The sequence below is a fragment of the Giraffa tippelskirchi genome, chromosome 7, assembly GCF_054371585.1.
Source record: "Giraffa tippelskirchi isolate mGirTip1 chromosome 7, T2T-mGirTip1v1.2.pri, whole genome shotgun sequence".
In the NCBI taxonomy this organism is placed as follows: Eukaryota; Metazoa; Chordata; class Mammalia; order Artiodactyla; family Giraffidae; genus Giraffa; species Giraffa tippelskirchi.
Window position 1 is genome coordinate 87,071,447 of NC_137281.1, and position 26,991 is coordinate 87,098,437.

The 26,991-nt window shown below is 52.2% G+C and overlaps 5 protein-coding genes across 10 annotated transcripts; 2 read left to right on the forward strand and 3 right to left on the reverse strand.

The window, feature by feature from the left end:
- Nucleotides 1-272: 272 nt before the first annotated feature.
- On the reverse strand, nucleotides 273-2,331 carry LTB4R (leukotriene B4 receptor). Its single transcript, XM_081506394.1, has 2 exons — nucleotides 2,191-2,331; nucleotides 273-1,575 (listed from the first exon to the last, which is right to left on the reverse strand). Exon 2 carries the CDS (start codon nucleotides 1,558-1,560, stop codon nucleotides 511-513), a length of 1,050 nt encoding a protein of 349 aa, XP_081362520.1. The 5' UTR covers nucleotides 1,561-1,575; nucleotides 2,191-2,331; the 3' UTR covers nucleotides 273-510.
- A 3,045-nt stretch (nucleotides 2,332-5,376) lies between these two features.
- On the reverse strand, nucleotides 5,377-7,242 carry LTB4R2 (leukotriene B4 receptor 2). The gene is made up of 2 exons (XM_081506397.1): nucleotides 7,147-7,242; nucleotides 5,377-6,791 (listed from the first exon to the last, which is right to left on the reverse strand). Exon 2 carries the CDS (start codon nucleotides 6,769-6,771, stop codon nucleotides 5,695-5,697), a length of 1,077 nt encoding a protein of 358 aa, XP_081362523.1. The 5' UTR covers nucleotides 6,772-6,791; nucleotides 7,147-7,242; the 3' UTR covers nucleotides 5,377-5,694.
- Nucleotides 5,756-12,264, forward strand: CIDEB (cell death inducing DFFA like effector b). Of its 4 annotated transcripts, none has more exons than XM_081506400.1 (5): nucleotides 5,756-9,530; nucleotides 9,899-10,043; nucleotides 10,946-11,095; nucleotides 11,331-11,521; nucleotides 11,691-12,264. In XM_081506400.1, exons 1-5 carry the CDS (start codon nucleotides 9,490-9,492, stop codon nucleotides 11,821-11,823), a joined length of 660 nt encoding a protein of 219 aa, XP_081362526.1. In that variant the 5' UTR covers nucleotides 5,756-9,489; the 3' UTR covers nucleotides 11,824-12,264. The 4 variants fall into 4 exon arrangements, with proteins under 4 accessions (XP_081362526.1, XP_081362529.1, XP_081362527.1 ...); XM_081506401.1 differs by having other exon boundaries at nucleotides 5,773-6,228; XM_081506402.1 differs by having other exon boundaries at nucleotides 6,046-6,818.
- NOP9 (NOP9 nucleolar protein) lies at nucleotides 12,240-18,150 on the reverse strand. Of its 2 annotated transcripts, none has more exons than XM_081506396.1 (10): nucleotides 17,791-18,150; nucleotides 17,169-17,612; nucleotides 16,141-16,251; nucleotides 15,729-15,870; nucleotides 14,866-15,058; nucleotides 14,108-14,248; nucleotides 13,637-13,711; nucleotides 13,181-13,417; nucleotides 12,864-12,969; nucleotides 12,240-12,523 (listed from the first exon to the last, which is right to left on the reverse strand). In XM_081506396.1, exons 1-10 carry the CDS (start codon nucleotides 18,035-18,037, stop codon nucleotides 12,366-12,368), a joined length of 1,854 nt encoding a protein of 617 aa, XP_081362522.1. In that variant the 5' UTR covers nucleotides 18,038-18,150; the 3' UTR covers nucleotides 12,240-12,365. The 2 variants fall into 2 exon arrangements, with proteins under 2 accessions (XP_081362522.1, XP_081362521.1); XM_081506395.1 differs by having other exon boundaries at nucleotides 13,586-13,711.
- A 35-nt stretch (nucleotides 18,151-18,185) lies between these two features.
- DHRS1 (dehydrogenase/reductase 1) lies at nucleotides 18,186-26,733 on the forward strand. Of its 2 annotated transcripts, none has more exons than XM_081506398.1 (9): nucleotides 18,186-18,462; nucleotides 18,859-19,033; nucleotides 20,499-20,642; nucleotides 20,792-20,871; nucleotides 24,554-24,686; nucleotides 24,997-25,143; nucleotides 25,693-25,762; nucleotides 26,085-26,165; nucleotides 26,343-26,733. In XM_081506398.1, the coding sequence occupies exons 2-9, from the start codon at nucleotides 18,884-18,886 to the stop codon at nucleotides 26,477-26,479; spliced, it is 942 nt and encodes a 313-aa protein (XP_081362524.1). In that variant the 5' UTR covers nucleotides 18,186-18,462; nucleotides 18,859-18,883; the 3' UTR covers nucleotides 26,480-26,733. The 2 variants fall into 2 exon arrangements, with proteins under 2 accessions (XP_081362524.1, XP_081362525.1); XM_081506399.1 differs by having other exon boundaries at nucleotides 18,420-18,629.
- Nucleotides 26,734-26,991: the final 258 nt, after the last annotated feature.

Here is a 26,991-nt window from a genome sequence, read left to right on the forward strand (position 1 = left end):
TCCTGTCCTGAGTCAGGGAGTCTGGAGTGACGAGTACACCAGGGTGGTCTTCCTTGGCCAGCTCCTTCAGGGGTCTGCAGACCTGTGTTGTTCCAAGTATGATCTGCAGATCACCTTCCTCAGAATTGGGGTTGGAAGGTCTGATTTCTCTGTCTCTGTGTCCCAAAACTGAAAAGCATGGGAAACTAAACGATGTGCTACTCTGCTATCGAGAAGGAGCAACCAGGAGCACCCCATTCCCCTATCATGAGCACATCACACACACCAGGGTTGACCCAGTTTCAGACTTCAGTTTTAATTGTCAAAGCTGCCTGTGGGGACCCAGTTCCCATTCAGCCCTGACTTGTGTCCCTCCCCCTCTTCCGCTCTACTCTCCCACCAGCGTTCTCTTCCTGGGGGAAGGAGGGGGATGGTCAAAAATTGGGTCAGGCCAGCAAGGAGGGCATTCCCCCAGGAGGAAAGCTAGGGTCCTTGCACTGCGGCCACCCAGCAGGCCTAGTTGAGTTCGCTTCACTCGAGAGGGTTGGTGGAGGCAGTGAGGCTCTCGGCGGGGTCAGGCTCGGGAGAGGCGGGGGTTCCCCTCACCGACTGGGCCAGGGTGCCCCCGCGACGGCTGCTGGACGCCTCGGAGCCGGTGCCCTCTAACAGCTTGGCAACGAAGGCCACGCCGGCCGAGCGCAACAGGCCGCCCCCGGCGCACGCGTACAGCACGGGGTTCACGCTGCTGCTCAGGAAGGCCAGCGTGATGAGCACGCCGCGGGCCAGGAGCAGCCGCTTACCCACCAGTCCAGAACCCAGGGCCTTGCCTGCTGCCGCGCGGAACCCCTCAGCCAGGTTCACCACGTGGTAGGGCAGCCAGAAGGCGGCGAAGGCCAGGATGATGAGCGCCACCAGGCGGCCGGTGCGGCGGCTGCGGCGGAAGCGCCGGGCCCGCAACCTGCGCCCGATGTCGCAGTAGCTGGCCACCACGACCAGGAAGGGCAGCAGGAAGCCAGTGATCACCTCGAAGAACAGATGGAAGGCCCGATGCCTTTCGCTGGGGTACTTCAGGAAGCAGGTCAGGCTCCTATTGTCCAATCCCAAGTGCACCGTGCGGTACAAGACGACGGGAGTGGCCAGCAGAACAGACACCACCCAGATGCCGGCAAGCACCCGCCAGGCGACGGCCTTGGTGCGCAGCTTCTGGGACACAAAGGGGAGGGCCACCGCCAGCGAGCGATCCAGACTCATGACCATGATAAGTAGGACGCTGGCATACATGCTGACTCCACAGACATAGTGGAACAGGCGGCAGCCAGACAGTCCAAAAGTCCAGGTGCCTTGGGCCACAGAGTGGAGGAAAAAGGGCGCGGTGAGCAACACAGCCAAGTCGGCCAGGGCCAAGTGCAGCACCATCAGGGCAGTGACAGAGCGCTTCTGCAGCTTTGCCAGGATGCTCCACACCACAAAGCTGTTGCCAGGAAGCCCTACAGCCAGTGCCACTGACAGTACGATGATGACCAGCAGAGAGATGAAACTGAAGCCTGATGCGGAGGGTGCTGCAGGAGATGTAGTGTTCATGGCTATAGCAAAGACCTGGAGAGTGAGGGTGACACGCATATGAAGGAAGGGTCTCCTGACACTCTGGACACACCTACTCTGGGTACTCTCATCTGTCTCCAAGATCAGCACCATCAGATGCTGCTCACCAGGGTACACTACCCTCATCATCACCCACTGACCTGTCTTAAGGGGATCTGGCTGAGTAGCAAGATTAATTTCCTAACTGGGCCACAGAGCTCCTTCCTGGCCATAGACCCAAATGCAAAATATACAGCAAGAGCAGAAGCTGTATTTCCAAACCCATCAGCCTCCATCCCTTAGGAGACCCTAAAACCCAGAACCAAAGTGGAGGCTTTCCTTAACAATGCTGCACCTCTCAAAAGGCTAGCTCCTTTCCCCTACTACCACCACCCCCGCCAGACCCTCAGCCCACTCAAGTGCCACTGACCTCTTCCAATCACCTACCCACTCGCCCCAGAGGTGCCCAGGGTCAACCAAGAATAACAGGGATGGGGAAGATAATGTGGACAGGAGACAAGACCTGTCTCAAGTTCCTTTACCACTGGTTAGCTTTCTTTGGAAATCCTTTGGACCTTCTGTTACAGCTGTGCTCCCTCCCCCCACCTCCCCTACTCCCAGGGTACTTACTTAAGACTTTGCCGGGCACTGGTTGGAAGCTGGTGCCAATCCCAGGGTGAAGGCAGAATGGCGTAGCCTATCCCCAGATCTATGCCGGTGCCAGGGGCCTGGCCTGGGAGCTGGGTGCTATCAGTTAAGTCAGCTAAAGAGGAAGTACCACAGAGCAGGGGAGGGAAGATGCATCTTCCTGAGGGTGGGGCAGAAACTCCTACCCGCTCCCTTCACTAGGTGGGGTGGAATAGTCTTTGTGTTCCAGAAGAGCCCAGTGGGGAGGAGGACTCCTCAGGGGTGGGGCCAGAAGAGAAGAGCCCCGGAAGAGGCAGTGAGAGAGGAAAGAGGAGTAAGGGGGTGGGTAGGCTGAAGTGTGGCCTCAGATGCAGGTCTAGACTGAAGAATCGAACAGAATAATGAATTATGTCATGCAGGGGAAGGAGGGAAGGAAGCCAGAGAGGGGAAATGGACTCAGACTGAGAGGTCATAATGTTAAGTATCTTTCTATCTTCTGTGAACGATGTAGATTTTCAGATTAATGGGAAATGTGGGCTGGGGCTGTGGCTCAGTTCTGGGTTTGGGTCAGGTGACGTCATGACTTCAAGACGACAGCACTCTGGCTTTGGCTTGGTTTCAAGCCATGACTGGGATTTGGTGGAGAGGACCCCCTTCCAGCACCCTCCATCCCTCCCCTCATTTAAAAGAACTAGTTCCATTCTAGGTCCATCTCCCTTTTCTTTCGTAGAAGCCAAATGGTCTCTCTAGTATCACACACAGAGAAGGCAATGGCACCCCACTCCAGTACTCTTGCCTGGAAAATCCCATGGACAGAGGAGCCTGGTAGGCTGCAGTCCATGGGGTCGCTAAGAGTCAGACATGACTGAGCGACTTCACTTTCCCTTTTCACTTTAATGCATTGGAGAAGGAAATGGCAGCCCACTCCAGTGTTCTTGCCTGGAGAATCCCAGCAACGGGGGAGCCTGGTGGGCTGCCGTCTATGGGGTCGCACAGAGTTGGACACGACTGAAGCGACTTAGCAGCAGCAGCAGTAGCAGCAGTATCACACAGAATGACAATTTCTTCCCCTTCCTGAACCACTTGCCTTGCGCTTGCCAATGTGGCTTCGCTACCTCATGAATTTGGACTTAAGATGTGGGCGCTGGGCAAGTAAGTCTGCACCACCTCTTTCCTAGCTTCCCACAGCTGACTTCTGTCCCACCTTAGACACAGAGGGAAAGCAGAGATGAGCACAAGAAGCAGACATGAGAGAGGGGGGAAACCAGGAATGTGGAAAGCGAAACAGCCCCCAAAAGGACCACTCTTACCCCTCCCTGGAAGGAGAGCAGTCTCCTCTTCTTGACTCACTTGCAGAAGCTAAGAACCAAGAAGTCTAATCTTCAATCCAATTATGAGCCTTCCTGCTTCCCTTCCAACTCCACCACTTCTTGGGAAACATGCGTAATGGTGGTAATGGGTAAGAGTGTAATGGTGGTCATTGAGGTCCCTTATCCTTTGTAGTGGCCCCAGCTTTCCTGCTTTGAGAAAAGCCAGAGCAGGACTTCCCTGTGGTTAGGAATCTGCCTGCCAATGCAGGGGACATGGATTCAATCCCTGCTCCAGGAAGATTCCACATGCCAAGGGGCAACTAAGCCCGTGTGCCACGATTTCTGAACCTAAGCTCTAGAGCCTTTGAGCCACAACGAGAGAAGCCCCCTCAATGAGAAACTCACACACCACAACTAGAGAGTAGGCCCCACTCACCACGACTTGAGAAAGCCCGTGCGCAGCTACAAAGACCCAGCACAGCAAAAAATAAGTAAATTAAATTTTTTTAAGAAATAAAAAAAGAGAAGAGCCAGAGCAGAGTTGACCCAGCAGCTATCAGTTAGAGGATATGATGAAAAGAAATGGGCTGAGACCGCAGCAAGAACTGGAGGCAGGGTTGAGGAAGAGCTTTCTGACCACAAACAGTGTGTGGGATGGGGAATGTGTAACACAAGTTAGGAAGCCTCTGCTCTGGTGCGCGAGGACAGGAAGAAAGCCATGAACTCAGTGTTTGGGGATAGAAGCTTCTGGCTCAGAGCTCTGGGGTCACCCAGAGGTCCCTTCTGACAGGAACTAGGTTGTCTTTGCCTCCTCTTCCAAGCTGCTCCCCACCTCCATCTCTCTCTATGGTCTTTCTCCCTCTGCCCCAGACTAGACACTCTAACCATACTTTCTGCCCCCCTCCAAGTCTAGAGCTCTGTCCAACCCCAGTTTTGGTGGCCCTGGCCTGACCCTGAGGACTGTATTTCCTCTAACTTGACTTCTACCTGGGTGGTGTGAACAGTCACAAAAACAGAACCTAGGGTGATGGTCGGTGTGACCACTCAGGTAATCAAGCATCTAAATTTGTTAGAGACTCAGGGGGCTGGGACAAGAGACTTGCAGTGCTAAAACTGAGAAAGTCCTAGGCAAATGGGGATGAGCTGGTTACCCTAGTCACCACACATGTGTACACATGGACATCCCCTAAAAAGGACTCCATCCTACATTCCCAAACTCAGAAGTGTCAGGATCCAGAACAATTTTGAGACCTAGAGAGATTCCAAAAGATGGGAACCCAGAAGTACTGGGGGAGGTGAGGAACAGCTAGCAGTCTTGGCAGAGAGGAAAAAGAGAGAAAGGAGAGGTGGCATCTCCCTGAAAAATTCCTTTTGTCTTCCAGATATCCACACCGTTCCTCATACCCCTCAACTCCAACCCCCAGAAGCCTCCTGGGAGAATGAGTGTCTGCTCCTGAGCTCCTTTTTTGAGTCAGGTGACCTTTTCAGGGAGAGTTACATTCAGAAGGTAAGTCTCTGACTTCCAAGGCCCCTCCCCCGCTGTTCCAACCACAAGACAGACAAGAAAACTTTCCTTTCAAACCCTACAGACTGACTTTCCCCTCCCAGAGCCAGTTTCCCACCCACTTAGCTCTAACAGACCCAGAGAATAGATCTTATCACCATCCCTCTGCCAAGCACTCACACCTTTCCTTCCTCTTTCTCCACTTATTTCCAGAGCAGTTCTATGGGTTGGCTTGGGGGAACCAGGCCATCTGGGCTGGGGAGGACAGGTTAAGATGCCACCGAGGGCTTGCATTGCCCAGCCTTGGCCTGACCCAGCAGTGAGTTAGGTGACACGGGGTAGTTTCACTCAAGTAGGATGAACCACTGGAGGGAGCATGCTTAAGTCATCCTGTAATGTATTTCACACAATTTCACAGTGTCTTTCACAATAGCTATTGGCAACAAGTTAGCAGCTCTGGCATCCGGTCACATGCCAGCTTGCAGGTACATGATAGTCTTTAATACGGGCCATCACCACTCCCAGTCCCTCGATTTGGAGGAAACTGGGCCTGCCCCAGATGTATAATTCTGCCCAGAGAGATCTCAACACTGGTGGGAGAAGGATCCCCAAACCATCCAGAGTGGTTCCCTGAGTTCCAAGGGGGCGCTGGAAGGGGACAGGGAAGAGCAGGCCTGGTGGTAGGGTTTGACGTCATGGGTCCCAACCCTTACTGTCCTTCTGCGCCCCGCCCCCAGGGTCTCCATTGCCGCCGCCCTGCCCCACCACTTTGAGCCGAGGGGTAGCTCGGAGCTCCAAGGTCCCCTCCCTAGAGCGGCCGCCCCCTCGGGCCTCTCCGGAGCCCTCAAAGAGCCGCATGAGGAAGCGGGGACCCGCCCGGGGCAGGAGATCCCCGGCGGTGAAGAGGTACAGCACCGGGTTGACGCTGGAGCTGAAGAAGGCCAGAGCCGTGGTTCCGGCTCGCGCCGCCTGGCCCGCCCCGCCCAGTCTGGCGAACGCCCCCTCCGGCGGAGCCAGCGCGGCGAGCGCCTGCAGCACGTTGACGGCGTGGTAGGGGGCCCAGAGCAGGCCGAAGGCCAGCACGATGGCGCCCACCAGCCGGCCCACCCGCGTCGCGCGCCGCCCGGCGCCCCAGCGAACGCCCCGCAGCCGCGCCATCGTCACGCCGTAGCAACTGAGCACCAGCCCGAAGGGCAGCACGAAGGCGGTCAGGGTCTCCAGGCTCAGGTGGGCGGCGGCGTGGGCGGCCGACGGGTGGCACAGCTGGCACACACGGTCCGCCCCGAGGTGACGGTAGACTGCCGCCGGGGTGGCGAGCACCAGGGCGGCCAGCCAGACGGCCAGCAGCAGGCGGCGGGCCAGGGCCGGGCTGCGTAGCCGGGGCGCCAGGAAGGGGCGCGTGACGGCGAGGCAGCGCTGCAGGCTGAGCAGGCCGGTGAGCAGCACGCTGGCGTACATGCTGAGCGCGCACACGTAGTACACGGCCTTGCAGCCCGCCTGGCCCAGCGGCCAGGCCTGCCGGATGAGGAAGGCCACGAAGAGCGGCGTGAGCAGCAGCACCGCGCCGTCGGCCAGCGCCAGGTGCAGCACGAGTGTGGCTGCCAGGGGGCGCCCTCGCGCGGCCCGCCAGCCGGCCAGGCTCCACACCACGAAGCCATTGCCCGGCAGCCCCAGCAGCGCCGCCAGCAGCAGGAAGGCCGTACCCGTGGCCCGCGAGGTCTTCCAGCTCAGCAGCGTCTCGTTGCCTGGCGGACGGTAGCAGACCGACATTCTTCTGTGCTTCCAGGAGGCTGTAAATGGCCATGGGGCGCATTCAGGTGGGGCAGAAGCCCACGTTCCGCCTGATGCCAGTGAGAAGGAGCTGAGCGTCCCTCACTCCTCTGCAGCCTGCCTCTGTTCTGTCTGGGGGCCTCTGTCTCTTCCCCGCAGGACCCCAGCCCCAACTCAAACACTACTTCTTGGAACCCATATCCCCTGCTCTCTGTCAGGCCACCTCCCCAGTTCTGACTCCCAGGCTGTCCCTGCCTCCACCTCACACCCTTCTCACCTGGCCTCTTTCTTGGTCCAGCCCCATTCTCTATATGTATATACCTCAGGGCAAAAGTGAGTGGAGGGGAGTAAGGTCTAGTGGGCAGATCTACTTACCCAGCTGGGCGGGAGCAGGGTTGGGGGCTCTCCAGGGGCCTGGGGAAGCCCAAAGGCAAAGCGGCAGTGGGCAAGTTGGCTAAGTCTGTCCTGTGCCTGTCAGGTTGGCAGAGGGTGAGGCAGAAACAGGGAGGGACAAGGTGGGGCTCCTCTTGGGCCTTTCCAGGAGCCCTCCCTCACCCTGCTGCTTCCCAACACTAACTCGTCCAGGCATGTGAGAGCCCGCCTCCCTAGGAAACAGGATAAACTGAGGGGGTGCAGATGAGGTTCCCTGGGTGTGGGGGTGAGTAGGGACACTGCCAGATCCTGCCCCTGGGTCCTGCCTCTGCGCTCATTTCCCCCCTACAACACACACACATCCCCAGTTCTCAGCCCTCCCACCCTGCAGCTCTTACGCTGTCAGGCGTCCCTTGCCAGCTCTCAGCAGAGAAGGCAACCCAACTCATTCCCCTAACTGCTGTATCTTTGCCTGTTTTCGGACTCCTGACCCTGCTAAACCCCACTTTTCCTCAGCTTCCTACCTACGCCTCTCACCTCCTGCCTTGGGCCCTGCCCAGTCACTCCAGCCTCACGGCTCTCAGAGAGCTATCAATGACAGCTTTCAGTGTAAAGCATGGGGCTAAGTTCCCAGGGGGAGAGGGAGATGCACGGAGGTGGGACAGGCTTATAGGCTGCGTGAAGAGTTGTGACACACACCCACGAAGAGGCCACACTACTGGGCTGCACCAGGATACAAGGCGAGAAAAGAGGAGAGGCTGCAGTGTAGAGACATGCTGAAAGGAAGCCTTTTGTGTGTGGAGAGGTCAGGCAAAACTTAGAAATGAAATTGGCAGAGTGATAAAATTGAAGGAAGAGGGAAAAAGTCTTCTGCCTGTCAACAGCCAGAAAGGGGCTCCTTGGGAGCCAGGACACCATTATTGTCTCAGTTTGGTTCCTCTCTCAGCAGAGCTTGAATCAAGGGTGTGGATACAGGTAATCCTGTCTTTAGATGGTCAGCTTGGGAAGCCAGAGAGCAAGGGAAGGGGAAGAGGGGAGCCAGTAAGGGTGTGTTACTGAGTTCCTTCAGTGGGCAACAGGAACCTCTGAGCACACAGAATACTTTCCGGAAAGACAGAAGGCAGATATTTATGTCCATCTCACCTTCCCCATTGTTTGAGGGTTGTCCTAGAGGCTTTAATGCCCTAACGCACACTTGCAGCCTGTACTGGACAGCTTCAGACAAGGCTCCTGGACGGTGTTTGTGTGATGTGTTCACCGACAGTGAGAGTCTGAGCTTCCACACAACTGTTCATTGCAACCACAGCTGAAGTGAGAGATGGGACACAGGATACCTAAAGCTAAAGTCCGTCAAAGGAGGCATTTTCTCTGTCCCCAACCGTGACTCTTCGTACTGTTGTTCAGTTATGTCTGACTCTTTGCGACCCCATGGACTGTAGCCCACCAGGCTCCTCTGTCCATGGGATTCTCCAGACAAGAATACTGGAGTGGGTTGCCATGACCTCCTCCAGGGGATCTTCCCGACCCAGGGACTGAACCTGCATTTGTCTCCTGCACTGGCAGGTGGGTTCTTTACCATTAGCGCCACCTGAGAAGACCCCATCCATGACTCCTTCATGGTAATTTAAAGTGGCCAGTGGGAGGGAAAAGTGAGTGACTAATCCACTGTGACTGAAGCAGGCAGTTCTAGAGAAGGAAGTCAGAGAAATGTTAAGCCAGCCCCTCCCCTGGACCACAGAGGGAAGAGCAGGAAAGCAGGAAGGCCAGGGTCCGAGACAGGATCCTGATGGTCCTGGATCCATGGATCACACCCCATGGGTGCACACTGCTTCCTATCCTGTTTTCTCCAAGCCTTGCTGGTCCTCAGCACAGCCTCCCTTTCCCTAAAACTGCAGTTAATGTTTTTTGCAGTAGGTGGCAGCACATACAGAGCAAATCACACAACGCAGCTTTGCACAGATTGGCAGCTAGAAATTCCCTCCATATAAAGAAAAACACCAGAGATTACATTCCATCCAATTACATAGTTTCTGTTTACTCTCACATCACACACTGCCACCAGACACACACACACAAAACCTCCATGGCTTTTGCCTGGCATCTCGGGGACTCAAGAGTTCCTCCACTGCCCCACTGAGACCCCGCCCGCTCCCCCACCTTGGACTTTGCCCAGTGTACTGGCCGGCAGAGGGGTCCAGAGTCCAGGCTTGACTCATCCCCCAACTCATTGGGGCTGAGATCCCAGCTCCGTAACAGAAAACACCACCACTTCAGCTCCAACCCAGCAGAGAAGCACCCAGCCTAGGACTCCAGGGAGAGGCCCCTCTCCGGGTCCCTCCCTCCACCATGGAGTACCTCTCTAACCTGGACCCCAGCGGCCTGCTCAGGTGACTCCTAACCCTCCACTTCACTCTCCAGCTCTGGGTATATGGGCAGAGCCCCAACACTCCATTCAGCCTCTAGTTTCCTAGACTCTCCAATTTGTACCCTTCCCCCTCTCTGCCACCACTTTTCACAGTGGGCTTCTCTAGATTCTGACCCACACCCAGCCCCCCATTCTCCCCACTCCCCCTCCAGCTCCCTACTTCCTCCATCCCCCACTCGGTAGTCTCTTCCTCTCCCTGGGCTACTCTAATCTGCACACCTAGATCCTCTCTCCCAACTCCCCTAACACTGCAGCTACTCCACCCACGCCCATCACCCCCAGTACACTCAGCAGACCTCTCACTCCTTGACCTTCCTTCCCACCTACCAGGTCAGTATCCAATATGAGCTCCGATTTGGGCCGAAAGGTCTGGACCTCGGCTCCACCACCCCAGCGACCTTTCCGCATCTGTGATCACAAGCGGACCACCCGGAAAGGCCTGACAGCCGCTACCCGTCAGGAACTGCTAGACAAGGCGAGTGAGTCAAGTCCCTGGGTTCCAAGAGTGGGGGCAGCCAAGGGGCTAGTCAAGAGGGAGAGCTTGGAACGATGAGCAGAAAGAGCTGTGGTTATTACATGGCTGCTCCTCCCTCTGAGGGCTGAAAGCAGGAGGGTCAGCCCGATGGCTTCTACTGCATTTGAGGCAATTCATTTTTAAGGAGTGAGCTTGTCTTTGGGGGTGGGAAAGGAGTGGATAGGGTTGGAGCAATACATTTCAGAACTTCAACATATGGAACAGCAATGTCTGACAGATCAAATTCAAATCCTGATTCTGCCGCTTCCTACTGTCAAACCTTGGGTAGGTATTCAGCCCTTCAAAACTTCAGTTTCTTCATTTGTAAAAAGGAAATGATACAGCTACCTCCTAGGGCTGTGGAAAGGTGTAGAAGAAGCTAGGGTATGAAAGTGCTACACAGATACTTGACCCTAGTGAAGACTCAAAAAGGTGAAAAGTCACCATTACGGAAAACAGTTCTGGAGAACTCGGTGAGGGTTGGGGAGAGTGAGGTGAGGCATTGGAGATGAGACACGATCATGGCAGGCCCTGTCAGCATAATACCTTTACCCCAGAGAACCTGGCTAGCTTTTCAATTCCAAACTGGCAGGTGTGGCTTGGAGGGAAGCTGGGAGAGATGACAGTGACATGGTAGGAGCAAAATAGGACAAATAGGAAAATGACAGGCCCTAATGAGGGTTTCCCAACAACTAAAGAACACTGTGAGCTGGAGCCTTTTGAAAGGATGACACAGAACCGGGAAGGAGAGTTCGGGTTATCAACCAACACCCAGGGCCAACCGTTGGGTGCTGGGCAGCTGGACAGGGATGGAGCACAGGATAAGCTCTGCCCCTCTCCTCCTTCTTCTTGCCACTGGGCAGGCTCTGGAGACCCTGGTGCTGAGTGGAGCACTCACACTGGTGCTGGAGGAAGACGGGACCACCGTGGAGAGCGAGGACTTCTTCCAGCTGTTGGAGGATGACACGTGCCTGATGGTGCTGGAGTTGGGACAGAGCTGGAGCCCCCGCAGGGTGAGAGGGCCATACTGGGGCTCCAGTAGACCACTGATCCCTTCTGTGTCTCCCAAGCCTCTTGTCTTGCCTAACCCTGATCTTGGGGGCAGAGGGAACAAGAGAGGTGAGGAGTTGAGAGACTCCTCATAGTGGACAAACAATCCAGGCGAGGAGCGGGGGGTCGGTGTCTGTCCCAGGGCTGACAGGGTTTAGTGGTGAAGCTTCAGTACACTGATGAGGGGGTGCCCCACAGAGTGGGGTGCTGTCGTATGGCCTGGGCCGGGAGAAGCCCAAGCACAGCAAGGACATCGCGCGCATCACCTTTGATGTATACAAGCAGAGCCCTCGAGATCTCTTCGGCAGCTTAAACATCAAAGCCACGTTCTACGGGCTCTACTCCATGAGCTGTGACATTCAAGGACTCGGCCCAAAGAAAATACTCAGGTCAGAGGCCACACGTCACACTTTTCCACCCCTACAGTTGCAGCCCCAACAATTCCTTCTCGTGCTCTCCCCCACCCTGTTAGCTCTCCCTTGTGGAAAACCCCCAGCCCTCAGTGGCTGCCTCCCAGGCTTCCCCCACCTCTGACTTCCTCTTGTCTCCGCCCTGCAGGGAGCTCCTCCGATGGGCCTCCTCGCTGCTGCAAGGCCTGGGCCACCTGCTGCTGGGGATTTCCTCCACCCTTCGTCGTGCAGTAGAAGGGACTGAGCAGTGGCAGCGGCAGGGTCGCCTTAAACCCTACTGAGAAGGGTGTCTGAGCTTCTGCCCCTAGCCTCATTCCAAGAGACAAACTGTAAAGGATTGTGACAGCATCGAGCTTGGGGACCTGCACAGTGCAGACTGGCTAACTCACCTGATCTCCCCACTGTCCTCTGATGTGGTAACAACAGGCCCATCGGCATGATCCTTCCACTCCCAGCCTACACCCGTTCCTGAAGAACACTATTCCTTCCTAACCATCGTGCCAGCCTCCCACTTACCCTGAAAGGCCACAGCCTGTCCCCAGATGTCTGGATCCCATCCTGACTGCCACTACATCTAGAAGTCATTATACTCCCCTGCTGTCCCTAGGCTCCTCGGTGCCCTGAACAGAGCCCTCTCTAACCTCACCTTGAGACCTCTATTTCTCTGTACCCTTCCCCCCACAACATAACAAAAGTGTTTCCAATAAAAATATAAAAATGTTTATCGGTAAGACATTTTGACTCCCATTTAAACTAGAACAGGACAGGATAGATACTTCCTTTCCCCACTCTGCATCAACACCCAGTCCCAGATCCGAAGCCCTCAGTCTTCAAGTATGGAGTTCAAGGCCCGCCTCCGCTTGGCCACTGCCCCCTGCTCCTGTTCCCAAGCCTCTCGACGCTTCAGGAAGGTAGTCAGGGCCACGTTTCGAGCCACATGGTGGCCAAAAGGGTCTCTTATCAGCTCCTGGTTCCGCTCCCCTGCAAAGGGAACCATTCATGTTCAGAATCACCATGCAGTCATCCCCCTAGGCTTGAAGAGACTCTACTTGGGGAGAAGGTCCCTCCATTTTTCTGGAACCCTGGGTTTGCCTCAGGATAGAGTTAACACCTCACTGTCCAAATAATAGAAATGGAAGCAGAGGGCTATGCGGAGGGGCAGACTACATGGAGGGGCAGGGGAAAGCAGACTGCTCAGAACTCACAGCCAAAACCACCCTTTTTAACTGAAGTCTATGCTGAATTTAGGTCCACTCCCAGCCATCCAGCTTTTCAGAATAAGGAAAGGGAATGTTTGGAAAGGTCAAAGAGAGGCACTCACCCAGCTCAGCAGCAATTTCCTTCCGGGCCCCCAAGGCTGCTCTGCTCCAGATAGCATCTAGCACACGGCTGCCATGGCGACTACAGGCCAGAGTCACATAATGTCCCTGCGTTGAGATAAGTAAGGAAGAGCCATCTAGGCCAGTCCACAAAAGGGTGTTGGTGGGGGTGGGGCGGGGAGGTGATGTTAAGAGGCCAAGTTGAAGCAGTCTAGGAACTACACATCCTCTCTGTGACTGAAGGCCAGTCTCGGGGAAAGCACACACTCTCCAAATGGAGGGATGGCAGAGGAATCAAAACAGAAGCCAAATATCTAACCTTTAGGGTCTTCAGCACCCGGCGGCGCTGCTTGCGTGTCACAGAGGGGCTGGTGAGGACGGCATCAAGCACATGGGAACCAGCAGGGCTTTGGGCCAGAGTTAGAAGCTGTGGTCCTGTCAAGGCACTGAGACTTCGAAGTATGAGACAAGGACTGGAGAAGTGCAGCAGATGCTGGAGCAGTAGGGACCCAAGAACTGTTACTTCCCCCAGGCCCCTGGCGGTGGCCATTTCCACCTGAAAGGGCAAAGACAGGGAATTAGGGGGCAGCCACCAAACTGCCACCTTCACTTGGATGAAGCCAGAGACTCACCGCGCTCACCTCGGTGGTGAGGGGCTCCCTAAGCTCTGGGCGGCCTGGTTCCCACTGAGTCACACGCTTGGCCACTCCCCTACCTCACCCACCTGGTGCTCCAAGGGCACTGCCCCCTCCTCCTCCACCAGTCCATAATACACCTCATAAGTCATCAAGGCGGCAAAGAGGGGCACACAGGCCACTTGCCGGGAAGAGGGCTCTGCACAGTGGAATGCCTAGAAGGGAAGACAGAACGTGATGAAGCTGAGAACTACCTCATCCGACACCTCGGCTTTCCAGCCAGGGGAAAGCGTTCCGGACAGGTGCCTGACTCCACAAGAACATAAGCTGCATGTGGAGAGGATCTCATCTTCCTTGCTATATTTACAGCCTCCATATATACAACAGGGGCTGAGTAAATATTTTTTCCTTAAAACTTCTTTCTTTGTCCTGGGAGACACTTTTCATTCCAGGGCCATGAGATGGCTCTAGCTTCATTTCCCCCATATCTGTGAACTCACTGGGCATCAGATCCCATGGGTCCAGAAATACAACAACTGAAGATTAGCTAAATCCTAGCAGGTAGAACTTGAACTCAGGGTACAAATGGGTTGTGGGTAATCCCCACTCACCTCTAACAACAGCTGCAGGATCTGGGCTTGGTGGGTCCCAACTCTGCGGCAGGCGCCAACCAGGGCAATGACTACCCCTGGGTGACCCTGGGCCAGCACAGCTTCCAGGGCAGGGCTCAGCTCCTCAAACACAGGGGACAGCTGAGGAGAGACATGGGATAAAGAATTTGGCATTCTGGCAAACGGTGGGCTAAGTTATTTGGTGAAATCTTCCTGCCAAAAGCAGCTAACAATGCTAGGTAAAACATAAAAGCACTGGCAATAGCAAGACTTTGGTTTGGATGGATAAGGAAGGTCCAGAACAAAAGGAGTCTTAGAGGTGAGGCCTCACATGGGGAGGGGAAGGATAAGGGAGGGCTAGAATTAAACCTGCCCTTCCATCCTAGCTCTCAACCCAGGGGATCCCAGCAAAGCATGCCTTGGCACTAAACAGCAAAGAGAAAGAGAAGCTACGAAAGCAGTTCTGCTGCTCGCGTGGATTTGCAGCCAAGCACCCAGAGACTGAGCAAGCCACGGAAGCTCAGGCTGAGAACTTGGATTAAGCCAATCTCCTATTGGCATTGGCACCTGAGAAAAGCTAAAGCACATCCTTTCTGGGAAGAAGGCACCTTCACCCTAAGCTCTGGGAAGCCTCCAGGAGTGACTTCTCAAGGGGAACGGCCGACACACTGTTGGAAATACAGAGGCATGTACACAACAAAGCAAAGCCCAGTGAATAGGTACTAACAGAAACAGACTCGGCCAAGTTCCCAACTCACCAGCTCAGGGGTGGTGATAGCATCCAGGAAACGCTGCAAAGGGAAGTTGGCAATTGAATGTGCAGCCAAGACCTGCAGCTGTCCTTGGAGGTGATCTTCAAAGAGGCTCTGGAGCCCTGGGGGCTCTGACACTAGCAGCACCTGCTCCAGGAGCCTGGAGCTTGTCTGATCTCGCAGAAACAGCAATAGGGGGCTGGGGACAAGGAGAAGGTGATCAGGTAGTCGTCAGTTCATTCAGAATACTCACATCACTGGACTTATCGTGGCGATCATTTTGAAGTGTACTGAAATAGCAAATCACTACATTGTGTAACAGGAACTAACATAATGTAGGTCAATTATACTTCAAGAACAAACAAACGAGGAAAAGATATCAGATTTGTGGTTACCAGAGACAGGGGTCTGGGGGGAGGGGGAATTGGCTGGAGACAATCAAAAGTTACAAAATTCCATTTATAAGATAAATATATACTAAGGATGTAATGCATAACATAATAAATATAACATCACTATCGTATGTTATATATGAAAGTTGTTAAGAAATTAAATCCTAAGAATTCCCATCACTAGGAAAAAAATTTTTTTTTCCTCATTTCTTTACTTTTGTATATAAATAAGATGATGGATGTTCACTAAACTTATTGTGGTAACTGTTTCATGAGGTAAACCAGTCAAATCATGCTGTATACCTTAAAATTATATAGTGCCGTATGTCAATTATATCTCAATAAAACTGGACAAAAAAGTAAAATAAAAAAATAAAACACACACATATGGAAAAGGGAAACAAACAAAATACCCACATCATGTCATTCATTTCACACAGCCCACGACCTTGATCAGTCCTGAGGCCCTGTCCATACCTGCCATCTGCTGAGGAATTCCGGCTACTCAGATAGCCAATCACAGCATTGCAGAGATGCCCACAAAACTGGGGCAGCTTGCGGTGTAAGATCTGTAAGGCCACTTGAAGGCAGAAGCTGGATATCTTGTCAGTGATAAACACTGTGGGGGAGGCAGAAATAATAAAAGTGGTTTTCCCAAAATCCAGACAACCTACACAACCTCAAACCTCAGGCAACAAGGTACAAGGGACTATGGACACAAATGGTCTAAATAGAGCCTTTACAATCAGGCAATAGAGCCTTTACAACCAATCAAACCAGGCAAGATTTGAAAAAGAGAGGAGTAAGACCAATGGAAATAAGAGCCTTGTTTGATGATAATCCTCTCCAAAAGAGAAGATCTGAGATCTTCCTCTATTTCCCTCCTTACCAGCAATGTCCTTTAGAAAGCAGGAGCTCAGGTTCTGAAGGCAATTCAAGAAGGTTTCAGGGACCTCAAAATCAGCTGGCTTACATTCCCGAGATGGGGCCCTTTGTGCTTCTGAAGGAAGATCAAGAACATATACAGTGGTGAGACAACAGCTTGCCATCCTGAAGGGAGAATTGCACAGCTGAACAAGGATTTGGCCTGGAGATGCAGAACGCATATGGTACAACTCAATGTCTCATCTCATCTCCATGACTGAACTGAGACTACATTTCCCTTTTAATTTTTCTAAGAAACTGCAACCAGCTCCCGCATGGTCCATAGGAGATAGTCCAAACACCTGAGTCAGGAATTCAAGGTGTTCCAAAATCAGGCCTCACCTAAACTCACTATCCGATTTCCCAATGTTTTTCAAAATGTAGGTCCACTGCCTATGAGTGTATTATGAAATCAGTCTAGTGGGTCTCAACAAGCACTTTTTAATGTAACACACAGAATAAAATGAAAAAGGAGGGAATTCCCTAGTGGTCCAATGGATAGGGCTCCACACTCCCACTGTAAGGGGCAAGGGTTTGATCCCTGGGTGGGTAACTAAGATTTTGCAAGCCACACATGGCACAGGAAAAAAAAAAGGGGAAAGAAAATATCAGTGGGTTGTATGTAGAAGGGTCTTGCTTCCTGACCTTTGGCTTGAATCCAATATGTGTATATACACACACATGTATATTGAATGATGCTTGAAAATTGTTTTCTTACTGTGAGCTGTAGTTTAAAAAAAAAGTTTAAGAGGCAATGCTCAAGTGAATCACCTCTTCCACTTGCCCCCATTCTTGTAACAGCTGTCCCCTAAAAACACATAGGTGTCCTCACCTCTGGGCCTCTATGCACACTCATCTTTGGCCTGCTATATCCCTGTCCTAATTTCACTGCTAATTCTTCAAGGACATGAAGAAATCTTCTGCTTACTCTCTCCTTCTGAACTTCCTAAACTCTCCTTCCCTGGAGGTGTGGACCTTTCTTGTAATACTTACCAGGTGACTGGGAGCCACGGTGCCTGGCTCTCTCAGACTCCAGAAGAGTCCCTCCCAATACCTGCAGCAAAGTTCTGACCACGAAGCTGCCATGTGTGTCTCCACAATAGAACAGAAAATCATCACAGACCTCAGCAGCTAGTCCCAGGACCAGCTCCTCCAGAGTCTCCACATGACCACCCTTCCCATCCTCCTCCTCTTCCTCCTCTGCAGGGCTCCCTAGCAATCGAGGCAGCTGCAGCAAAGCGCTTTGCAAAACGTGGACCCCACATCGATGACAGGCCACAAAGCGCAAACTGGAGTGCAGAGCGGCCCATACTCGACACAACGGCTTCCGGGGACTGAACCCCAACAGTTCCTGTAGCATCTCACTGCCACTCCGGTTTGTGGCCAAGGCTAGGGCCTGAGCCTCCACTTCTTTCAAAACATTGTGCACCATCAGCTCTGAAAAAAACAAGAAAAGAAATACATTAAAGAGAATGAGAGGAGGATAAGGTTATGCCTTAGGGGAGATGAAACTAAGTCCTCACACCCTGGGGACCCACGAAATTGTCCTCACTTGTCCTGAATATTATGCCCAACCAGTTCCTCCCTTGATCCCTCTCCCCAAGTTGCTCCCTACCGCGTTCTTCTCCCGTCTCGGGGGCCTCTTTCAGCGCGGACAGCGCCCGGCGGAAATACCCCAGAGCTTCTGGGCTCAGGTGAGGGTAAGCATCTGGGGACGGCTCTGAGCGCCCATCCGGAGGCGGGCAGGGATGTTGCTGGCGGCCTGGTGGGGGGCGCCCCCCGCCCTTGGCCCCGCGCCCTCGTTTCCCGCCAGCTGGGAACCGGCGCCCCAGCTTGTGGGGGGAACCCGGACCCAGCCCCATGGGTGCGTCGGGGCAGCTCCGCCCGGAAAAGCTGCCTTAGCCGCTGGGGGAACTCAGCCTTCCGGGATCGGGCCAGGGCCGGCAGTTTAGACAAGCCGGCGCGCTTAAGGCGCGGCATTACACGTCATAGCCTCGCGACGGCCTCTCCGGGGAAGGCGTGGCTGAGTCTCTGGATCGCCCCGCCCCGCTGGCGGGTCCTGGCTTCTGCCCCTTGTCCAGGCTCCTGCTTGTCACGGACACGCGGAGTACTCTTTGACCCGATCCTCCGAGTCTCCTGCGGAAACCGGACCAGAACGTGAACTTCCACTCGACCGTCGTTCTCTTGACTCCTTGTCCCGCCCCTGCGACCAGAATTAAAACTCCTCGACTTCGAGAACTTTGTGAGCCAGACGGCGCGAGGACTCCAGCGGCAGCACAGGTGGCAGGTATGGAGTTCGAGCTCCCTCCACTTCAGGCTCAGGGTCCTTGGGCCTCGCGCCAACCCTCCACCCGGAAGCCGCACCTCTGGGCGAGGGGCCTGAACTCCATAGCTCAGGACTCTGCAAGACGTGCCGAGAGGGACTGCCCCGCCACAGTCCTATTCAGAGCCCCAGTAGGTGGCCGGGCTGGACAGCCCCACGCAGCCCCCTTCTTCACTCCTTGGTCTGCCAAAAGGGACAACCAATCTTGTCCGAGGCCTGCACTAGTTATCCTTCTCAGAAACTTCTCTCCCCATCAAAGGATCTCAACCTTGGCTCCCCTTCCTACCTCTATCAGGATCACCCCCCTCCGACATAACGCAGTCTGCAGGTTTCCCTCAGAGCAAGTCCTTGCTTCCACAGATTTAACCCCTTTGCTTGCTGAGTCATGCCAGCTCCCATGAAAGGCCAGGTGTGCGTGGTGACTGGTGCCTCCAGGGGTATTGGCCGGGGCATCGCTTTGCAGCTCTGCCAAGCAGGTGCCACAGTTTACATCACTGGCCGCCACCTGGACACGCTGCAGGCCACTGCTCAGGAGGTGAGTGCTTCCTCTGGAGTCCCAGGGGGCAGTCCCAGGGCTCCCTCCCACCTGAGGGAGCCCTTTCCATTAGCTACTCCTCTTAATCCCTTACCTGAAACCAAAATATTCCTCAATAAACATGAACATTTATTCTAAGTGGGATAAGTAAACCCCATAGGTAACTTCAGATCAGGGCACATTTTGCCATTAAGTGAATTTTATGGGAAAAAAAAAAACTATTTGAGAGCTTTAGGGATTTTGGAATTGCATTTCAAGAGTTGTGGACCTGTACTCTTTCTCTTTTCTTGTTAAGATTTTACTGAATTGTATGTTTTCATTTGATTTTTCTACTGAATTTCAGTTAAATAAATTTTGGGGTGCCTTTGATTTGCTAGGCACTGGGTGAAACACTGGAGTTACCAAATTTAGTAAGACATAACTTCTGCTCTGAAATCTAAGGCAGAAATGGATCATTTTAATGTAATGGGAATACAGGAAGTGATAAGAGATGAAAGTAATGAATATGAACATGATAAGCAATAAGTGTGTCCAGAATGTACTAGAAATGTGAGTGAGCAGTTAGGCAGGGAGGTCAGAGGGTGGGACCCAGAGCATGAATCTTCAGGATATGAGGATTGTTCTTGAATAAATTCTTTCTCTGAAGTTAGAGGAGGGGACACATTTGTAGAAGTGAGGCAGAGTAGGAAGTAGAGATAGTTCATGTCTGAGAGCTTTGTTTTTTCATTTACCAGGCAGCAGTGTTGGTGGAGTGAGGGTAAGAAGGCTGGGATTGAGTTGAGATTCCAGATGAGTGGTGAAGGGTGGGAGCTAAGGGCACGAGAGATGGAAATGACTGAGAATGAGAAAAAAGAACTCCTTTCTCAAGAGCAGCCTCCAAGCCTATTTGTCCCTCAGCCTCCACATGCAGAGTAATACAATGCCTTGCACATAGTAGACCTCAGAAAATATCTGTAGATTTTAAACCTGGGATTCCCCTTCCACCTTGCTCTACAATGACAGTACCTAGCATTACTGACGGAGAAGGCAATGGCACCCCACTCCAGTACTCTTGCCTGGAAAATCCCCTGGATGGAGGAGCCTGGTAGGCGGCAGTCCATGGGGTCGCTAAGAGTCAGACACGACTGAGCGACTTCACTGTCACTTTTCACTTTCATGCATTGGAGAAGGTGCTGACAACCCACTCCAGTGTTCTTGCCTGGAGAATCCCAGGGACGGGGGAGCCTGGTGGGCTGCCGTGTATGGGGTCGCACAGAGTCGGACACGACTGAAGCAAGCGACTTAGCAGCAGCAGCATTACTGAAACTCCTAAAACAGACACCAGAGGGCAGTATTTCCCACCATGTTGCCTCAGCTACTGCCTGAGTCCTAGGATTGCCTTAGCTCCCACGTTGGGGCTGATGGGAGCTAAGTTCTGTCTCACGTTGTGCGACTCTGAGCTCATATCCCTTCTGTCCCTCTCCAGGCGCAATCCCGGGGAGGACGGTGTGTGCCCGTGGTGTGTGATTCAAGCCAGGAGAGTGAAGTGCGAAACCTGTTTGAGCAGGTGGCTCGAGAACAGCAAGGACGTCTGGATGTGCTGGTCAACAACGCCTATGCTGGGGTCCAGGTGCTTTTTGAACTTTGACCCCAGCTCCACACTTCGGACCTCCCCCTCTGACCTCTGAGTCCTCATCCCCACTGGTTGTCCCCCTTCCATTATCCAGCCCCTTCTTGCCTCCAGAGCAAACTATTCATCACTCTCCCTGTGCCTTCCAGCCGATCCTGAACAACTCTAAGAAGTCATTCTGGGAAAACCCCGCCTCCATTTGGGATGACATCAACAACGTCGGACTCAGGTAGGTGCTTCCCCGGTCACCCATCTAAGGGCCTGGGCTCCCCTCAGTCACTCAGCCAAGCATTAACAAGTGTCCTCTCCTTTTCTTTCTGATCTCCTTGTCTCTTTCTTCTCCCATCTGTCCTATTTGTCCACTGACCTCTGAAGAAGTTTCATCCAGGTGAATCTGGACCCAGGAACGTCAACTTCTGCCTTTTTCCTGTCAGTAGTTTCCATCTGAACTTGCCCTTGCCCGATCTCCTGTCTCACTGTCTGCTTGTCCAAACGCATGATCCATAAGGAAGCCTCTTTCCCTCAGTAAAGCATGCCACCTGTAGTCGGTATGTCCAAACATGGCTAGAGGAAAGAATTGTTTTGTTTTAGATCAGGAGAAGGTCAGTAAGGAAGGTTGAGTGCCAGCCATCTTAGCCTTCCCCTCCTCACTCCGAGCCCATAGGCAAGAGTGTTCCAGGTGTGAGTAGAGAGAGCAGGGGTTTCATATACATCTGGAAAAGGAATGAGATGAAACACAGCATTTACAGTTCACCCAGCATGACATACATCCTTCAGGTCTGTGTTTATTGTTGGGAAGAGGGTACCCTCTCAGAAGCTATGGATGTGATCAGCCACCTGTGGGAGTCACCCAGAGATTATAGGCAAATCTACATCTAAAGCATCTAAGGAAACCCTTGGCTTCTAGTGGCAATCCCAGGGAAGCAGGATTACAATCCACTTGTCATTTCCAAAGTGGAATAAAAGTTGTGAGGAGAAGGAGATGGTCAACCAAGTGTCAAGAAAACCCAAAGACCTAGAAATTGGCAACACCCATATCCTTAGCCCTCTAAAGAGAGGGGCCTTCCACACTCTCATCTCTTGCTGGGCAGGGTTTTGAGCTCCAGACCCTGACGCCTGAGCCCTGATGAATTCTCCAAAGCGAAGGTTATTCTGGGACCCTGCCGGAAGCTCACCAACACCTCCTCTCACCTCTCCCACACATACTTATTGTGCCTTTCCTCTGCATTGCCTGAGGCTGGCCTTTTTGATACCATCTCTACTCACTCTACTTGTTTTCATTTGGAGAGTCCTGTCTCCTGTGCAAAAGAAATGTTCTTCTGGTTATCACGTATGTGTGTTGTTTTTTTTTAATATACTGTGTTGATGAGTGTAATCATATTCCCCTAGTTACCTTTCTCTTTTGCCCAAGATATTGTTGTTGTTGTTGTTTAGTCACTAAGTCATGTCTGAGTCTTTTGCGACCGCATGGACTATAGCCTGCCAGTCTCTGTCCGTGGGATTTCCCAGGCAAGAATACTGGAGTGGGTTGCCATTTCCTTCTCCAGGGGATTTTCCTGGCTCACAGATCGAACTAACATCTCCTGCATTGGCAGATGGATTCTTTACCACTGAGCCACCAGAGAAGCCCCCAAATATACTGGGTAGATTAGTATAATCTTATTCCATAATCACCACCCCTTCCTCTTTTGCCTGAGATGTAGCTACTATTAACAGCCTAGTACATATTCTACCATTCATTTAAATATTCCACTGGGAAGACATAACCATAATTTATTTATCTAACCCCTTATCTGTTGCAATAGTGGGAAAAAATTAGGCTAAAAAATATGTACCTCAGAGATTTTAGTAAACATTATCAAACTGTCCTCTAAAAAGACCCCACCAATTTATAATCTCAGAACGATGAAGGAGAATATCTGTTTCCCCACGTCCTCTATCATACTAGACAATATCAGGCCACGAGGTCAAGCAAGTTTGGCCATTCTAATAAGCCAAAGATATCTGAAGGTGTTTTTTTAATTCACATTTATCTATTATTTGTGAAGTTGAGCTTTTGTTTTTTACATTTGTATTGGTTCTTTATTCTTTTGTGAGTTATGTTACTAAATTATTGTTTTCACATCAATTTATAAGAGACCTTTGTAGAATAGATTCCTTTAATGTGTATTTTACAAATATCTTTCCCAATTTATTACTCGTTACTTGCCTGCATGCTTTCCTCAGCTCTCTAAACATACTTAAATGTATATACATGTGTGTAGTTGTATATCTACATATATACATATGTCTTAACATCAATAAGTCATTTATATCTTGGTGTGGTACTGAGACAAGCTTCCCCTACCTCAGGCTTATTTATACATTGTCATACTTTCTTTTATTGCTTTTAGGCACTCATTTTTTTATACCCAAGTATTTTGGGAATGCATTTTAAAGCAATAAATGAGGTAGAGAACCCATCCCACCCACTAAATAACTGACCATGCAACCGTGCTAAGTCACTTCATTCATGTCCAACTCTGAAGTGAACTCCAGGCTCCCCTGTCCTTGGAATTCTCCAGGCAAGAACACTGGAGTGGGTTGCCATGCCCTCCTCCAGAGGATCTTCCTGACCCAGGGATCGAACCCGCGTCTCTTATGTCTCCTGCATTGACAGGGGGGTTCTATACCACTAGTGCCCCTTGGGAAGCCCAAATTATCTGTTGGCCAGATGTTTGTTGTTTAGTCTCTCAGCTGTGTCTCCAAGGGTTGGACACCACTGAGCAACTGAACAACAACCATCTCTCCCTGTTGGTTTGAAATGTTCCCTTACTACTTTGCTGAATTCTTCTTTATACTTGGATTAACTTTTGAGTATTTTGTTTCATCTACTTATTTAGGTATTATAAAGCCAGCCCTGAATTCTTTTTTAAAAAATATTTACTTATTTGGCTGAGCCAGATCTTGGGTGTAGCAGGTGTGATCTTCAACTTTTGTTGCAGCATGTGGGATCTATGTGGGGTCTAGTTCCCTGACCAGGGATTGAACCCCGTACATTGGAAGCTCAGAGTCTTAGCCAGTGGACCACCAGGGAAGTCCTCTGCATTCTTTTAACTATTATGTCATTGTACATTTTACAATGTAGGGGGGCAGGGTGAGGGCAGCATATCCCCCTCACCCACAAGATATTATTCTTCCTTTTTCAGAATTTTCCTGGCTATTTTCACACATTTATTCTCATTGACCTTTAGATTATTATCAATTTTTCCAGAAGTCTTATTGAGATATAACTCAAATTGACTGAATCTGTGGATTAATTTAAGCAGAACTCAAGTTTTACACGTTGGTTCTTCTAAACAGATTGTGTCTGTACTTGTTCTTTTTTGGCATATTTAGGTAAGAAGTGGATTTATTTAGAGAGAAATACAGTCCACACATAGAGTGTGGGCCATCTCAGAGGGAGAGAGCGGCTTGTACTTATTCTTTTATATTAAATAGAACTTTATAGTTTTTCCTTGTAGATCCTATGTATTTATTATATTTTATCCCCCCGAGCTATTTTAGCTTTGTCACTGCTGACATGACAGAGCACTTTTCTTCCGTTACGGTCTTCTAAAGATTGCCATTTTTCCTCCTTCAGTGGTTAGTTCTACCTCTGGGTTTCTTAGAATGTAGCCTCAGGCCCTTGGTTCACCAGGTTGGCAGCCCTGTTGGAGAAGGAAATGGCAACCCACTCCATTATTGTCGCCTGGAGAATCCCATGGGCAGAGGAGCCTGGCTAGCTACAGTCCATGGGGTCACAAGAGTCAGACATGACTTAGTGACTAAACCACCACTACCTCCTGGCTCAGAAGCCACTAGGGGGCAGAAGAAGCTTCTTGAGACAGACCTGACGTGGTTCATTTCTTCTTCTCTGCCCCACCTTCTAGAGGCCATTACTTGTGTTCAGTGTATGGGGCTCGGCTGATGGTACCAGCTGGCCGGGGGCTCATCGTGATCATCTCCTCCATTGGGGGGCTGAAGTATCTCTTCAACGTCCCCTATGGCGTGGGCAAAGCTGCGGTGAGGACACACTGGCGCAGGGGTTGGGGTGGAGAACAGTCACAGTATCCATAGCTCAGGAGAGGTGATCCCCGGTGGTCCAGGTGGTGAGGCTGGCCCTCAGCTCTTCCTCTGCCCCTGCATAGACAGTTCCTTAGCCTGGGCTCCTCTCAGCTGGCCAGCCAGTGCACTGGGGAAGGTGGATAGCTAAGACGGGGCTCCTGGGAAGGCCAGGGGTTTGGGACATCCTCGGCGGAAGCAGGGTAGGCAGGAGAGGGAGGTGACACAACCAGGTGCCTTGACTCCCACCTGGCCTTCTGTCCCTCTGCAGTGTGACAGGATGGCTGCTGACTGTGCCCAGGAGCTGCGGCGCCACGGGGTCAGCTATGTGTCTCTGTGGCCAGGGCTGGTGCAGACAGAACTGCTGAAGGAGCACATGATGAAGGAGGAGAATGCTTCAGATCCTCTGATTAAGCAGGTGGGCAAGGGGAGGGCGATGGTGGCAGGGAATGCAAGGAACCAGTTTTTCCCTCCCCAATGACAAGACAGCAACAGCAACTAAGAGTAAATACCAGGGCTCATTGTGGCAGGTGCAGGGCTGAGCACTGACACACATTCTGTCCTTCACTCCGTAAGTGAGATGGTAGCTCCATTTTAAAGATTGGGAGACTGAAATTCAGGGAGGTTAAGAAACTTACCGAAAGTCACATATCCTACAAGTGGAAAGACTATCCACCTCCAAAGCCCATAGTCTTGACCTCCACTCTGAACTAATCTAGAAGGCCCAGACGTGGTTGGCATCCCCATATTCTTCCACTTAGGAAAGGCAGAAAGGCAGTGGGTACCAGTACCCAGGTACAGGGCTCACTGGATGTGGGAAGGAGTGCTTCCCATACCTTCCCAGATGCTGAGTCCTGCAGTGCAGTGACAAGGGCCTCCCTCTCCTGGAACAAAAGCTGAAAGCAGGAAAGGGATGTGGGCAGTGCTCTTGGAAATTAACCTTTCACTCTCTGCCCCTGTATTTCAGTTCAAATTTCGTTTCTCATCCGCGGAGACCACAGAAATGAGTGGCAAATGTGTGGTGGCATTGGCAACAGGTGAAGAGTCTGGGGGCAGCTGGTAACAAGAAAGGGCATGGAGGATCTGCAGGGTGGTGGCCACTGGTTCTGGGTCCTGAGCCAGGAATATGCCCTTCTTTTTACCCCCAAAGTGTCCGATGCCCAGTTTGTGGTGTGGGAGCCTCAGGAATTGGATCCTGGGAATGGTGGCCAGGAGCCAGAGGCCCAGAAACCTTCCTAGGAACAGAAAGAAACAAATATGGGCTCTTAAGCCTGTCTTGGTGATGCCCTGTGCCATTGGGCCCAAGCCTTGTCACCCTGGGCCATTCGCAGGCTGTCTCAGCTGTCTGTGTGCCCACAGATCCCAATATCCTGAGCCTGAGCGGGAAGGTGCTGCCGTCCTGTGACCTGGTGCGGCGCTACGGCCTGCAGGATGTTGATGGTAAGAGCTCTGGCCCAGCAGCCAGCCTGAACCTCTCTTCCTTCTGTTTCCGGCTTACTCCTTCGCCCCCTCTCTCCCTTCCTCCCTCACATTCCACTCAGTCTCTGCAGCTGTGTGGGGGTGTCTGAGGACTGGGAAACAAGGATCTAATCCTTCTCCTTTTCCTGTGGTCCACAGGCCGCCCTGTCCAGGATTATTTGTCTTTGAGCTCCGCCCTCTCCCATGTCTCCAGCCTGGGCTGGCTGGCCTCCTACTTGCCTGGGTTTCTCCGAGTGCCCAAGTGGGTCATGACCCTCTATGCTAGCAAGTTCTAACCCTGCTGGCCTCACACAATTCTGCTTCCCTTTGGGCTGAGTGGTTGGTCTATCTCAGCTGGAACACAGCCACCTTCCCTGCCTACCTACTGCACACCCTTGATCTGAAGAGAAGCCTCTGCTGTGCCCTGGTTGAGCCCTGGGGGCCTTTATAGGTCCTTCTTCAGGCCTTCCTTACCCCTGCATTTTACTTTTTGCCTTAACACTGAAAAATGTTCTAGGGGCTAATAATAAATCTCTCATTTCTCCTTCAACTCATTTTTGAGTGCTTATCCTTTGCTCAGCAAGGTGGTAGGTACTTTAGAGAAAGACCTAACAATAGGCAACATGTTGAGGTTCTCAGGGAGCTGCATCCTCAGGACACGGCCCCTTTCCTCTACATCTGCTCCTTCTCTTCTCTGTAGAGCTGCCCGTCCCATGCCCCAGCCAGGGAGCGGGGTACCTCCCCAGCCAGAAGCAGGCACACCCCCTTTCCTCACTGCTTTCCCATACCCTCATTCTGCCATCTCTTC